The sequence below is a fragment of the Montipora capricornis genome, chromosome 11 (assembly GCF_036669925.1).
Source record: "Montipora capricornis isolate CH-2021 chromosome 11, ASM3666992v2, whole genome shotgun sequence".
In the NCBI taxonomy this organism is placed as follows: Eukaryota; Metazoa; Cnidaria; class Anthozoa; order Scleractinia; family Acroporidae; genus Montipora; species Montipora capricornis.
Window position 1 is genome coordinate 26,882,031 of NC_090893.1, and position 14,142 is coordinate 26,896,172.

The 14,142-nt window shown below is 39.1% G+C and overlaps 1 protein-coding gene across 1 annotated transcript; it reads right to left on the bottom strand.

Annotated features, from left to right (window-relative positions):
• Window positions 1-10,637: 10,637 nt before the first annotated feature.
• On the bottom strand, window positions 10,638-12,287 carry LOC138022835 (tetratricopeptide repeat protein 28-like). Its single transcript, XM_068869798.1, has 2 exons — window positions 11,753-12,287; window positions 10,638-11,294 (listed from the first exon to the last, which is right to left on the bottom strand). The coding sequence occupies exons 1-2, from the start codon at window positions 12,234-12,236 to the stop codon at window positions 11,275-11,277; spliced, it is 504 nt and encodes a 167-aa protein (XP_068725899.1). The 5' UTR covers window positions 12,237-12,287; the 3' UTR covers window positions 10,638-11,274.
• Window positions 12,288-14,142: the final 1,855 nt, after the last annotated feature.

The following is a 14,142-nucleotide window of genomic DNA, read 5'->3' on the forward strand; positions in this document are numbered from 1 at the left end:
TGTTTTGATTTCTTTTCCAATTCGTCAAAGACGTTGTATTCCGTCACAAATGTGAGGGCTGTTATAGACGGAGACTTATTGGTGCCTTTTAAATGGGGTGGTATAGAATGACGAGGGCCGGCCCACTGCAGAAAGTTAGTTTCCTTTATAGTTTTTGAGAATATGCTGTAAGATTGTCTGTTGCCAAGGTCCAGTAGAAGGTTATGTATGTAAACAATTTTACAATCAAAGTAGTTTTTGAAAAAACTGTTTTTTTAATCTATACGTATTTCTCTGTTATTCCAAATAATATTTTCCCAATCTTTTTCTGAAGCGAACGTTTCGCGAAATTCTGACCACCATGACAAAAGTTCATGGTAAAATTGGGAAGAAATTATATAATCTCTGATATCATAGTTACAATTCATGAAGAACAAACCACCGAAGGGTTGTAATTTGTGTCCCAGATATCTCTTCCATATTCCATCATTATTATTAAAAATCCTTCCTAGCCATGCTAACCTTAAAGACTTCACCATGCACTCTAGATCAATCATTTTTAGACCACCCTCCGAATATTCATTTATTGTTGACACTCGAGTTACCTTATCTGTGCCGTTCCATAGGAATTTGAATATCATTTGATTCAATTGTTTAACCACTTCCTTAGGTGTGGGTAACACAGAGCAGAGGAAAACAAACTTTGGAATAAGAAATGATTTGATTATTGTAATTTTACCATATATAGATAAATTCCTCGACGACCAAATGTTTATAAGTTTTTTAATGCTACCCAGTTGTTCAATAACGTTTTTTTCCTTAAGCAGGTGTTGATCATAAGTAAAGTGAACTTCCAATGCTTTAACTGGTTCATCAGACCATTTGATGCCAAATAGCTTTTCATTGTTGTTTTTGGATGATCCAATCCACATGCCTTCAGTTTTTGTATAATTAATTTTAAGACCAGAGATGCTTTCAAAACTGTTTAGTAGGTCAAACAATATTTTTGCAGAATTAGTATCAGAAAGAACAGCCGTGGTATCATCAGCGTATTGTAAGAGTTTTGTTTCTTCTTTCCCAATACTAATACCTTTTATACCTGGGTTCTGCCGAATGGCAATTGCTAGCGTTTCCACTGCTACGATAAAAAGGTAGGGAGAGAGAGGGTCTCCTTGGCGAACACCGCGTTCAAGCGAGAATAAATTTGACGCCATACCGTTATTTATGATGCAGCTTTGTATATTCTTGTAAAACGTTTTCACCCAGTGAATGAAGTCTGGCCCAAAGTTAAATATCTCAAGGCACCGGTATAGGAAGTTCCATTCAACGCTATCGAAGGCTTTTTTGAAATCAATAAATACCAGTAGGCCTGGGTTTTTTTTCTCATCAGTAAATTCTATTATATCATAAATTGATCTAATGGTTTCTCCTATAAAGCGATCTTTAGTCATTATTTTTGTGTCCACATTAACAAGGGAGATTGGACGCCAATTTTCAAGTAGCGAGCGATCTTTCCCTTTCTTTTCAATAAGGGTAATGACTGCTTGTTTTTGTGAGCAAGACATTTCGCCCTTGTCAAAGCACTCATTTGCACACTTAATGAAACGATCACTAATTAAATGCCAGAACTCTTTATAAAAATCTATCGGAATGCCATCATTCCCTGGGGTTTTGTTGTTGTGAAAGGTATCAAGTAGACGAAAGCATTCTTCCGACGAGATCCTACCTTCACAAGAGCGTTTTTGTTCTTCAGAAAGTTTTGGTATGTTTAGCTCACTCAGGAAGGAAGAAATATTCTGAGCGACATTCTGATCTCTATGACTACTTTTATAAAGTTCACGGTAAAATCCTTCCTGTTCCTTTAATATGCACATTGGGTTTGTTTCAATTGTACCGTTTATGTTAAGTTTCCTAATATGTTTTTTAACATTTCTTTTTTCTAGGTTCAAAAAATATTTCGTACTTTTTTCTCCATTCTCATGCCATCTAGCTCGTGCACGTATTATTATTCCTTTTGTTTTATGGTCATAAAATGACTCAAGTCTCTCACGGGTTTCATAATAACGGGTTGCATTAACGTCATCTGGATTTCTTTCAAATGCTAGCTTTGCCTCATTTAATTCTTTTTCTAAAGTTGATTCTCTCTCGTTCCTTTGCTTCGCTTTTCTTTTCGAGTGACAAATGGCATGAGCCCTTATGTTAAATTTAATCCACTCCCAAACGCTGCGATCATCTGACAGATCTTTCCGTCCTTCCGCCGTCCATATTGGGATCATTTCAGTGATACTATCTATGTATTCTTCATCGGCCAACAAAGAACAATTCATCTTCCATTGACCCGGCCCTTTGATCTCGTTTTGAAGTTTTCCAATTTCTAAGAAAATTGCATCGTGGTCTGTTCTTATTGCCGGAATTATATCAGTTGATCGTACTAAATCATATAAGTTGTTCGAAATCAGCCAGTAATCCAGCCGGCAAAATATTCTGGGGGATTTTTGACTCCATGTGAAACTCATTGCCTCTGGATTTTTAACTCTCCACAGATCTACCAAATCGAGTTCGGTTTGTAAACAGTCAATACGAGCTGTAACTGATTTTCGTTGATTTAAAATGCCTCCCCGCTTATCAACAACAGGATTGAGGGGACAGTTAAAGTCACCTCCCATTATGATATTTTCTTCAGAATCTAAATTTTCATTCCTTAAAATAATAACAAGATTTTTCAAGAAATTTATAATCTCTTTGTCCTTATTTGGCGCATATAGATTTATCAACACATATGATGTTTCTTTTATAACAGCCTTTAGAATAATATATCTCCCTAAAGGATCTACGATCTTTTGACAAACGGTACAATCAAAGCCGCTTTTGATCATAATTGCAACTCCACGAGAGTTTGAGGTGCCGTGACTAGTGTGCAGCTCTGCTCCCCATTCGTTTGTCCATTGGGAGTCGGTTTGAACCGTCGAATGAGTTTCTTGTAAAAAAATGATATCTGCTTGGCGCTTCCGACACCAACTAAAAATTGATCTTCGTTTTTTAAAATTACTTATGCCCTTTACGTTAAGCGAGATTAATGTAAAAGAATCATCCATTAGAATCTATTTTGACGTGCAAGTGGGACTGCGGACACCAAAGAATAAAAACAAGAGTGTTACCAATGCCTGAAAGGAAATATGGAAAAACTGGTGCTCGATATCGTAAAATGCTTACCGTATAAGTCAACAATACATTACAGTACGGTAAGCTCCTAACAAAACAAAAAACTAAATTTTGCGAATACATAAAACACACACACACAAAAAAATTAATAGACACGGCACAGTACACACACACAACAATCAACGCAAATACATTTCGTTTGGTGAGACGACCAGATAACATGAAATATTTATGTTATGCCTCCTAAAGACCAGAAAAAATAATAAAAGCGTAGTTTGCAACCATTCGCTGTTATATAGCACAAGAATAGACTTATCTCAAGTTGGTTAAAGAAGCCTAGATCAAAATGAGACACAGTGAATGAATGCCTTTTTAGCCGTGACACCAAGATGCCAAATTTCCAAATCCCAACGGTCATTAATTTTTACAGGTCTGGAATCCTCTTTTTTCCGAGCAAATATTTTACCCTCTACTGTCCAAACTTGATTTAACTTTCGTGCTCTTTTCATATTTCTTGCCAAGGCTAAAAGTTCCTGTCGTTTCTGGGTAAGATTTTCGATGATGAAAATTCTTGCCTCAGAGTCAAAACGCCCAGAGCCAAAGATCCCTGATAAGTTCGTGTTCTTTAAGTTAAACCTGCTCCGATAGAATTCTCTTTTCTTTTTATGAGAAGTGAATCTCACAATAATAGGCTTATTAGCAGGAGGTTTCCTGTACAATCTGTGCACAATGTCGATGTCGTTGTCAGATACATCAACCGAAATCTTTTGCCCTACCTTTATAACAATTTCTCTCAGGTTCTCACCTTCGCATTCTGGTATTCCATGAACCTCGACGTTGAATTTTCTTGTGTATTGTTCGAGAGTATCATGATCGACTTCAAGGTTTTCAACTTGTCGTTCTAAATCGTGGATGGTTTTTTCGGCTGTTACAAGCTTATGTTCCAGATCATTCGTCTTCAGCACGAGACTCTCATTTCCTTTTTTGATTTCTGCAACATTCTTCTCATTGAACTGCAGGGAAGCTTTCAGCTCGTCGATATCTTTTCTTATCTCCTGGTTTTCGTTTAGAATTCTAGCGACATCCGTCTGAATTGCTTTTAGAATTTTCCATATTTCGCTTATACTCGGCTTATCGTAAGAATTATCTGTGTTCTCAGACATCGGAGTCAACTGAGTCTGAGCACTAGAACTCGAAGCGTTTCTTTCAGTCGAATTTAGTCGCTTTGCATCGGGAGAATTTCCCTCACTGGAGGCGCTGCCTAACTGACTTCGTTGTCTTCGTCATTTTTCCGATTTGACTTCATTTTCCCGGTTGTGTGGAGGCAAAAACTACACTTCACCGAAACACACGTCTGCCAACCTCGGCCATCTCGGCCCCAGTCCTAATTATGATCCGTATGAAAATGTCTTTTTTTCGAACTTAGAAATGGTTGAAGGTCTTAAAGAAATCTCTAGGCTTCGTTTTTAACTCACTGGACTCCTGTGGCCAATAATTTCTAATGGCTTTTCTTCTCTCCCTTTTAGCATTTTTTCTCCACTTTCTTTTAAGCTCCCAAGTCTCAGCTGAACAATTTCGCACTTATATTTGTGCATAGTTCCTGTTCTGTTTGATGGCTCTTTTGCACTCATTTGTCATGTAGGGCACGTCTTTAATCTCTGACTTTTATTTCCTTTTCGCATTTTGCTCATCTAAAGCACTTTCAAACAAAACAAACCAGAACTCATACTGATCGTCATGCGAGTCAAAAATCTCTCCAACGCTCCACGGGCCAGTGGCCATGCCTTCATTTAGCAACTCCATATTTCCGTCTTTAAGGCTCTCGACTGATATGATCCTTTGCTTGTGTTGATACACTGATTTTGTGAACAGGCTGTAAATAAGATGATGATCGCTGATTTCAGGTTTTATGACACAACACTGTCTAAAGGTTTCCGGTTTTCTTGTTAAAATTACGTCTGGCAATGTCTTCGATGTTTTGGTTATCCTAGGCTTGTTGGTTTTGTGATCAAACATTGTAAGTCGTGCACTTCTTCAAGATCAAGCAAAATTTTCCCTGCGGTTGCATTGTAGTCTGTCTAAGTTTAGATCACCAGCGATTACCATGGCTTGCTTCTCAATAGCTGCCCACAAGCAAATGTCATTCAATTCATCCTCAACCATTGTTAGATGTTGATGCTCAGCCTGAACAGCTTCAATAGCCAGTGCTTCCATGGCCCTATATTTCTTGGGTAGTTTTAACTCTTTTGAGGGTATATTGGAGTGGAAGTACGGTAGAAGCCGGCCACCTCCTTTTTTTCTGTCTCCACGATACATCTAATACCCAGGTAACTTGAATTGGCCTTTCGGATATGCCTTACCAATTTTGGTTTCAGAAATAAAAATAAAGTGCGCTCTCAGTTGACCGCTGCCTTTTACCTCATCAAATTTGTTTTGCAGGCTATTTATGTTAAGATGAATGAGAAGGGCCTCATTCGGTTGTTGTTTTCTCTTCTGGATGGGATGATACAGCTTTGTGAATCCATCATGCCTTTCGAGATCTAAACCATTGTCTTAGGTGTCAATGTCTGCAATGTTTCTGTTTCTGTTTCTGTTTTATTAATCGGTAACGCTTGTTTCCATAACAACCCATGTAACTAAAATGTACAAGCAAATAATCAATCTTATGACGCAACTTACAAGTTCAACGTTATGCAATTACACATCTATAAATAAAAAAAGGAAAAAATAAATGAACAAATAAAATAAATAAATAAATAAATAAATAGACTAGATAAATAATGAAATAATCAATTACATGTACAATTATTGACAGAAACAGAAACAGAAACAGAAAACAGAAATAATTGTGAAGTGTCATGGTTGCCCTATTGTTTTAAAACAAAAGCTCTTTGTGAAGTACAAAAGAGCAACCATAACATGTCACAATTATTCAAAATGTCGGCGCCCAGGAAATTTGAAAACCAAAACAAGCGTTTTTGAAATTCATTTATTTAGGATACAGACAATTCCATTGGAAAATGTTTGAACAATTTTGATTGTAAACATTATGCTAAATATTTTTAAGTTGTATTCTTGTTTTAGTGGAGGTTTCCTTTAACACTTGTATTCAAAGTGGGCAGTGGGCAGTGGCCAAGAAACTGGAAGAGGGGAGTCTGGACCCCAGCTTTCAAAAAGGAAGTCATGGCTGATTGTTTTACTAAATTATAGACCAGTAACAGTCCTGAACGCAGTAACAAAAGTTTTAGAATCACTACTCAGCAAACAAATCACACAGAGATTTGATACTCATTTATATGGCAACTGTCCGCTTACAGGAAAACGCACAGCTGCGAAACCAACCTAATCCGCGTAACAGAGGACAGGAGAAAAGCAATGGATAACAAAGAATGCGTAGCGGTTTCGTCAACGAGCATGAATAAAGCAATTGACTCGTTGCATTATGCGCTAATGATTAAGAAACTTGAAGCCTACGGATTCTCTCACATGTCCTTAGAACTAATGCGTTCCTATTTCATCGGGCGTAAAAACTGTGTTAAAATCTACGGTGGCCCAAAAGGGTCAATCACAAATCAGTTACAAAAACACAAATCAATTTCTGAAAACACGAACCAGTTTGCTAAAACACAAAACAATTTCGCGAAACACAAATCAATTTCCCAAAACACAAATTAGTTTCCCAAAACACAAATCGATTTCTCAAAACACAAATCAATTTCTCAAAACACGAACCAGTTTGCCAAAACACAAACCAATTTCGCGAAACACAAATCAATGGACGGGGCGCTTGCTCTGTAATTATCAGAGAGAGCCCGGAAAGGACTCATTCCCAGGAATTTCCGCGTCCAACATGGCGACTGACAACTCATCGAGCCTTCGGTGATAAAATGTTTTGTAGCCATTGCGGTAGCGCGGTTAAATCCTGTTTTAAATTCTGCGTAAAATGTGGCAATCCTACGTCCCAGAACTCTGACGATCATTCCTCGGGCTGCGAAACGATTAAAAGTCATAGCAGCAGACCTGGATGCTCGGGGAATTCCTTAGGCACATCTGCTGCTACATATTCCAAGGAATCTGTTCCAAAGCTGGATACCTTCATGAAGAAGAAAAAAGATGAGCGGATGTTTTAAGAGAAAGAATAAGAAGTTGAAGAATGAAAAGGACGAACGTGTGACAATAAACATTGGAATAATGCGTTACGTATAGGAGGAAAGTATCCTTAAGCCTCAGCGGGGAAATAGTCTTCCCATAAGGCTTCCTAAAACAGCAGATAGTGAGGAGGTGCTAAAGTTAGCTGTGGCAAAGCAGTCTCTACATAACGGAAATGAAATTGCCCACAGTTCTGTGAAGTCCTACAAATTGCTATACCCAGATGGAACTGAGGTTAAACAACTGAAAGAATCTGATGAGGTATTTAGTTTAGGAAGTCCCCGAGCATCCAGGTCTGCTGCTATGACTTTTAATCGTTTCGCAGCCCGAGGAATGATCGTCAGAGTTCTGGGACGTAGGATTGCCACATTTTACGCAGAATTTAAAACAGGATTTAACCTCGCTACCGCAATGGCTTCAAAACATTTTACCACCGAAGACTCGATGAGTTGTCACTCACATGAAGAAGTCGCCATGTTGGACGCGGAAATTCCTGGGAATGAGTCCCTTCCAGGCTCTCTCTGATAATTACAGAGCAAGCGCCCAGTCCATTGATTTGTGTTTCGCGAAATTGGTTTGTGTTTTGGCAAACTGGTTCGTGTTTTGAGAAATTGATTTGTGTTTTGAGAAATCGATTTGTGTTTTGGGAAACTAATTTGTGTTTTGGGAAATTGATTTGTGTTTTGGGAAATTGTTTTGTGTTTTGGTAAACTGATTTGTGATTGACCCTTTTGGGCCACCGTAAAAATCAACGGTGTAACAAGCACATGGAAAGACCAGCTAAGGGGCTGCCTGCAAGGTTCATCACTCGTTCCGTTGCTATGGAACTTGTTTCAAAATGGCTTATCTTTAAACGTACGCACCAGTAACTTGCTCATGTATGCTGATGACCATCAGGTCTATAAAAGTGGATCTAATATTACGGCCGTGATCTATCAACTCAGAGAAAAGGCGGAAAATGTATCGCAATGTTACAAGGTGAATCTCCTCCATGCTAACCCAAAAGTACCAAGTTTTACCAGTGACGAATCCAAGCGCTGACAAGGCAGCAAAGAATGAGTGTACCCTCGAGATCGATAATCAACAACTCAAAACAACCGCTAATTTAAGAATTCTTGGAGTAAACATAAATGATCAACTCACCTTCACTGAACATATAAGCGACATCTGCAAAAAACCGAGTAAGAAAATGGGGGTGTTATCGAGGCTTCGCAACCTAATCTCATCCAAGACCAAGCTTTAACTGTACTTAACAGCAATTCTTTCTCATCTGACATATTGCCAGATCGTATGGCATTTTTGTAAATAATGTGAGAGGCGACAACTGGAGAGACTGCAAGAACGCGCTCTAAGAGTAATTGACAACTGCAGGATAGACACTTATGAAAATCTTCTACGCCGTGCAAAGCTGCTTGCCTTCTCTGTACAACAAGCGGCTTCAAGACATTGTAATTTTAATGTATAAAGTTAGAAATGGCTTGGTGCTTGATTACATAGTTGAAAATGTTTATACTGCAAACAAAGGTTACTCCTTAAGAAATGCTGCATTTGAAATAGCTTGCTACTCTACAGTAAGGTACGGAAAACATTCGATCATATATCAGGGGAGGCGCGGTGGCCTAACGGTTAGCGTGCGGGACTCCGGTTCGAGCGGTCCGCGTTCGAGCCCTGGCCGGGTCATTGTGTTGTGTTCTTGGGTAAAAACACTTTACTCTCACAGTGCCTCTCTTCAACCAGGCGTATAAATGGGTACCGGCAAATGTAATGCTGGGGGTAACCCTGGGATGGGCTAGCATCCCATCCAGGGGAGAGTAGAAATACTCTTAGTCGCTTCATGCAACAGTAACCGGAAATAAACGCCGGCCTGATTGGCCACTAGGCTCGTAGCAGACTTTATATATCAGGGTCCATATCTTTGGTTCAGGTTATCCTTACGTGATCGACGGCGACGATATATTTTAGAAAAACATTAGAAAGAAAGACCTGACAGCTCTAATTGAGGGCACTTGCATCAATTGCAATATATTCACCACCTAACCAGCTTTGCAATGGAATCTTATTTTATCTCTCTTTGTCTAGTGACTGTTGCTCAATTGAATTGTTAGACTTGTGAATGTTTTGGATTAGTCGAGACTAAGTAATTACAAATTTGTAAATATTTTACATTTTCTCTGAATGAAGCAAGATGGTATTACAAAAAGAAAACTTGTACAGTCTTTAAACTCTGACCAGGAGCGTATTAATGGGAGCATCTATCTCCCATATAAACTTAGCCTGGGAGTCAACCCTTTCCCTGTAGATTTATTATAGAACGCCTCCCTTGGGAGATTCACCACGCCGACAGCTGCAAAAGCCCATCAAGACAGAGCTATCTCAGCGTCAAGGGAAATATGATACCTTTCTCGTGGAAAAGCGGTTCGTAAAAATAAAATTACTCGAGAAAGGGTTGACTCAAGGAATTAGTTTAGATAGAGTGTTCCTTGTTGAGCTCCTGATACTCAATGCATACTCATTTAGATATCAAGCATCACCCCTCTTTTCTAGTTTTGAACCTTCTGGAAGTTTTCCTATTAATCATTTTTCGCGGTCTTTAAATTTTAAATGCATAGTATTCAATTAAGAGATTTAAAAACCTTTATTTCCAACTTTTTTTAGCTTCTATAAGTTCTAACCCTAAGAAATTACCAAGTCTTGAAATCTTTCTCCTCGGTCCCTCCGTGGCTAAATCTCAGCAACAACAACCAGTTAACATATTAAGCACAATCAATTCATTGATCCTGGACCTTTACATGTAAAAAAAAAACAGCAAGAACAACGAATCTTTATTTACAATAATAATCATTTAAGATTTGATAGCCATCACGCAGGTAGCAGTGCTAATCGAGGCAGGAGTCTCTTTAATAGGACGTTTAATAGGGTTTTTTTGTTTCTTGTTTTTGTTTTGTTTTGTTTTGATTTTTTTTTTTCACAGAAAAACTATAGTCTACGCATATTACCCACCAGGTGAGCTAGTAGACCGTTTTACAGCTATGACTGCGTTTCCTGTCACCTATGAATTGAAGGGAGGCTGCCGTTGGCCTTGTTTTGATAAAAACACCTTTACTTTTCTGATGTAAATGAAGACCAGTTAGCATTAGAAAAACACGATTTACACGACAAAAGCAGTGTACTCTGTCTGCATCAATAAAAAGTCAACGCCAGCCTCACTGCTATACATAGGCCAGGTCACTAAGCAAACAATTCCAAAGAAAGGTCTATTTCCACTGTTTTTGCTTCTAGAAATTTGCCTAACAAGTATATTTTGCTTTGGGCCTCGTTACAAAATCTCAGAAATCCATATTTAGACACTTTCCAATCAACAATTTGCCATTTCTTCTATTGCAGGATTTTTCTGCACCAAGAGTCCATTCTTCAATCCACAGAAAGATACTAAAGCGATTTACTACTTTCAGTGCCCACTAATTAGGAGATCAGGCAACATTGTCATAAATTCAGTTACTTAAAAAAAAGGAAACAACAAACACGAAGATTAAGAAAAAGAATGATTGTGGCACATAGTAGAGTCGACATTGACTGTTTAGTCTTGTTGGAAAGGAAAAAAAATATTTTCTTGAAATGGGAAGCTAGTGCAGTTAACAGATTTAAAGAAGTATACTTGTCACCAGATTAATGCCAAAAAAAAAAAAAAAAAAAAAAAAGAAAACTGAAAAGCATACCCCAAAGACTTGGAGATATAACTAAGTATTCAAGGCCACATAACACGACAGCTTGATCCTTACTTATGGAAGAAGACCATTATGTCAAGTCCTTGATTTCTCTTTAAGTGATTAACCTCTCCTGGTATAAAAGCTTTAAAAAATCAGTATCTTAGTATTACTTGAGTCTTATGGTAAAATAAGTGCACATATCTTTTGTCTTCGTTGATCGCCACTGAGGTTAACGAAAATGACGTATTCATGCATCAGAGTCCAACAAGTGGTTTCCTCACGTTCTGGACGCCGTTTCTAAAATAATAATAATAATAATAATAATAATAACAAACGGTGATAGTGGGTTAAATAAATAGGAATTTAGTTCTGATTGCTAAATGACAAAAGAAAAAGATCTTAATCGAAGAAACTGTCCGTGTGTGCTTAGTTATAATAGCTGCTGCAACAATTCCTATCAAACTAATTGTCACTGTGACTTGTAGAATGTAGGTTAACCGGCAATAAGAGATTTCCTGCCAGATCATGGAAAGATTTTAATTGCTAAAATATGCAAGAAGGCAAGTGCCTGACCCGTTGAATGCAGACAATATTTATTCCAGTGGCCATCCAAAGCAGTTTGTATTACTACATTGGCGACGACTTTTGAAATAACTTCTCAGTGAGGAGCTTACTGGTTCCTCTCGAGAACTTGTCGATAGAATGTAGAATGTATTTCTTCTCGGTAACTAAAATTATATTTGAAGAGCACTTACCATCCTTTTCGAGTTCTTGAAGCCCAAATTCAAACGTGACATCATCGCCAATTAGCACAAATGGCGCCCAGTATTTGAGGTCGAAATACTTCTTTGTCTCCCGAAGAGATTTCATAGCATGGCAGAGAGCTAAACTGGCACTTTTTCTATCTGCCAAGTGTTGATAGAAACATTTCATAAACAGCAAGGTCGCCTCGTCATCAATCGCCCAGAGTGACACTAGAACAGACCGGGCACCAGCACACAGGAAAGCCCTAGCTATTCCAAACACACCCTCAGAATTTATCTCTCCCTGACCACTATGACAGCAACTCAGCACAACCAGTCTTGCCTGCAGACGAACTGCATGAACATCACTCATTGTTAACAAGTAATCTTCCTTTTCAGGGAACTGGGATGTGCGTTTTGGATTTGGGGCGAAAGCAATTTCTCCAAATTCTGGATCCCCATGTGCAGCAATATGGATTAAAGCAGCTGATTTCATTCTTTTCAGCACCTCATTTTTTGTTGCGTTTCTGCCAGTAAGAGGTGCAGTCCGCAGAAGTTCTCCAATCATCTCCACCTCTTTCTTGGCGCATGGCAATTGTTCAAACATGGGTGCACCGGTGCCGTAAGTGACTTCCTTTAAACATGGATCTCCCACTAGCATGGCTTCGTTTTTAGCGTGGAAGTAGTAAGGTGCACCAACAATCACTTTTAAAGTGGTTAGCGAGGGAACGGTACGGATCCTGACAGATTCACTCAATGCAGAATAAGGCGCCAAACAAAATGGCCCATCGGGAACAAAGATTAAGTCTTCACCTTGAAGCAAATCTTCAATGGGATTGACTAAGACATCATACAATGGCTGCAAAACATTGACGGAGAACTTCGAGGAAGGAGAGGTTCCCTGAACGGCTTCTCTTGTATAAGAGGATTCTTTGTGTTGTCGGTCAAGCGAGCGATTCTCGCAGCGGGCAACAGCCCGTGAACTAATCTGTTTGAAAGTAGCTTTCATCAGTGATTCAGCACTTTCATCTTTGATTTCCTTTTGCCTAAAGTGTATCATGTCACTTTTTCTCAGCAGCCAGAAACTGATTGTGCCGTGAAAACTGTTTGAGAAGAAAGATATCCTAATACAGCAGAGGCATTTTCTTTCGTCGCAACTTCCGAGGAGGGTTCCTCATTAACGCCGTATTGCACTTTCAAAATGTCTGTCAAAGCCTGCGCGCGTCCTTGCCCAGCAGCATACAAGGCCTGATCAACCTCTCCGTTCTTCAAAAGCGCTGTCCACAGGGCAGTGTACGCAAGCCGTTTTGTGTGACGAAAGCTTATTTTCAGTGCATCCTCTGACTGAAGAAGACGCCTTGTTTCATCAAAATGTTTTATGCTCAAGCGATAGTAATTAAGAGCTGTGCAAATGGAGCCTGAAGATTCATGGACAAGACCAAGTTTATAACATGCGCGTCCCTGCCCTACTTGATTCCCCGTTTCTTTGGCAATACTAAGATGTTGTTCGTTATATAAAATTCCATTTTCAAGCTCACCCTTGCTGAAATAGGCAATCCCGAGACTGCCATAGGCTCTTTCCTCCCCTGCTCTATCTTCTACATCTTTTGCAATACTAAGATCTTGTTTGTAGTACAGTATGGCTTGCTTTTAATTGCCCAGACTGTAATAGGCATCACCGAGATGACCATAAGCTTTTCCCTCCCCGGCCTCATCCTCTATTTCCTTAGCAATGTTAAGATGTTGTTTGTGGTACTCCAAGGCTTGCTTAAAATTGTACATACCGCAAAAGACATTGCCAAGATTGGCATAGGCTATCCCCTCTCCGGCCCTATCCCCTACTTCTTTCACAATACTAAGATTTTGTTTATAATACTCTATGGCTTGCCTTGTTTTACCCACACAGAAATAGGCATTGCCAAGATTTCCATAGGCTATTCCCTCCCCTGCCCTATCCCCTATTTCTTTTGCTATGCTAAGATGTTGTTTGTGGTACTCTATGGCTTCCTTAAAATTGCACATACTGCTATAGGCATTGCCAAGATTGCCATAGGCTCTTCCCTCCCCGACCCTATCCTCTACCTCTTTCATAATACCAAGACCTTTTTTTTGGTACTCCGTGGCTTCCTTAAAATTGCCCATGCAGTGAAAGGTACTGCTGATATTTCCATAGGATTTTCCCTCCCCGGCCCTATCCTCTACTTCTTTTGCAATGCTAAGATGTTGTTTGTGGTACTCTATGGCTTTCTTAAAATTGCCCATACCGTCAAAGGCAATGCCGATATTTCCATAGGCTATTCCCTCCCCGGCCCTATCCCCTACTTCTTTTGTAATGCTAAGATGTTGTTTGTGGTACTCTATGGCTTTCTTAAAATTTCCCATACTGCTATAGGCATTGCCAA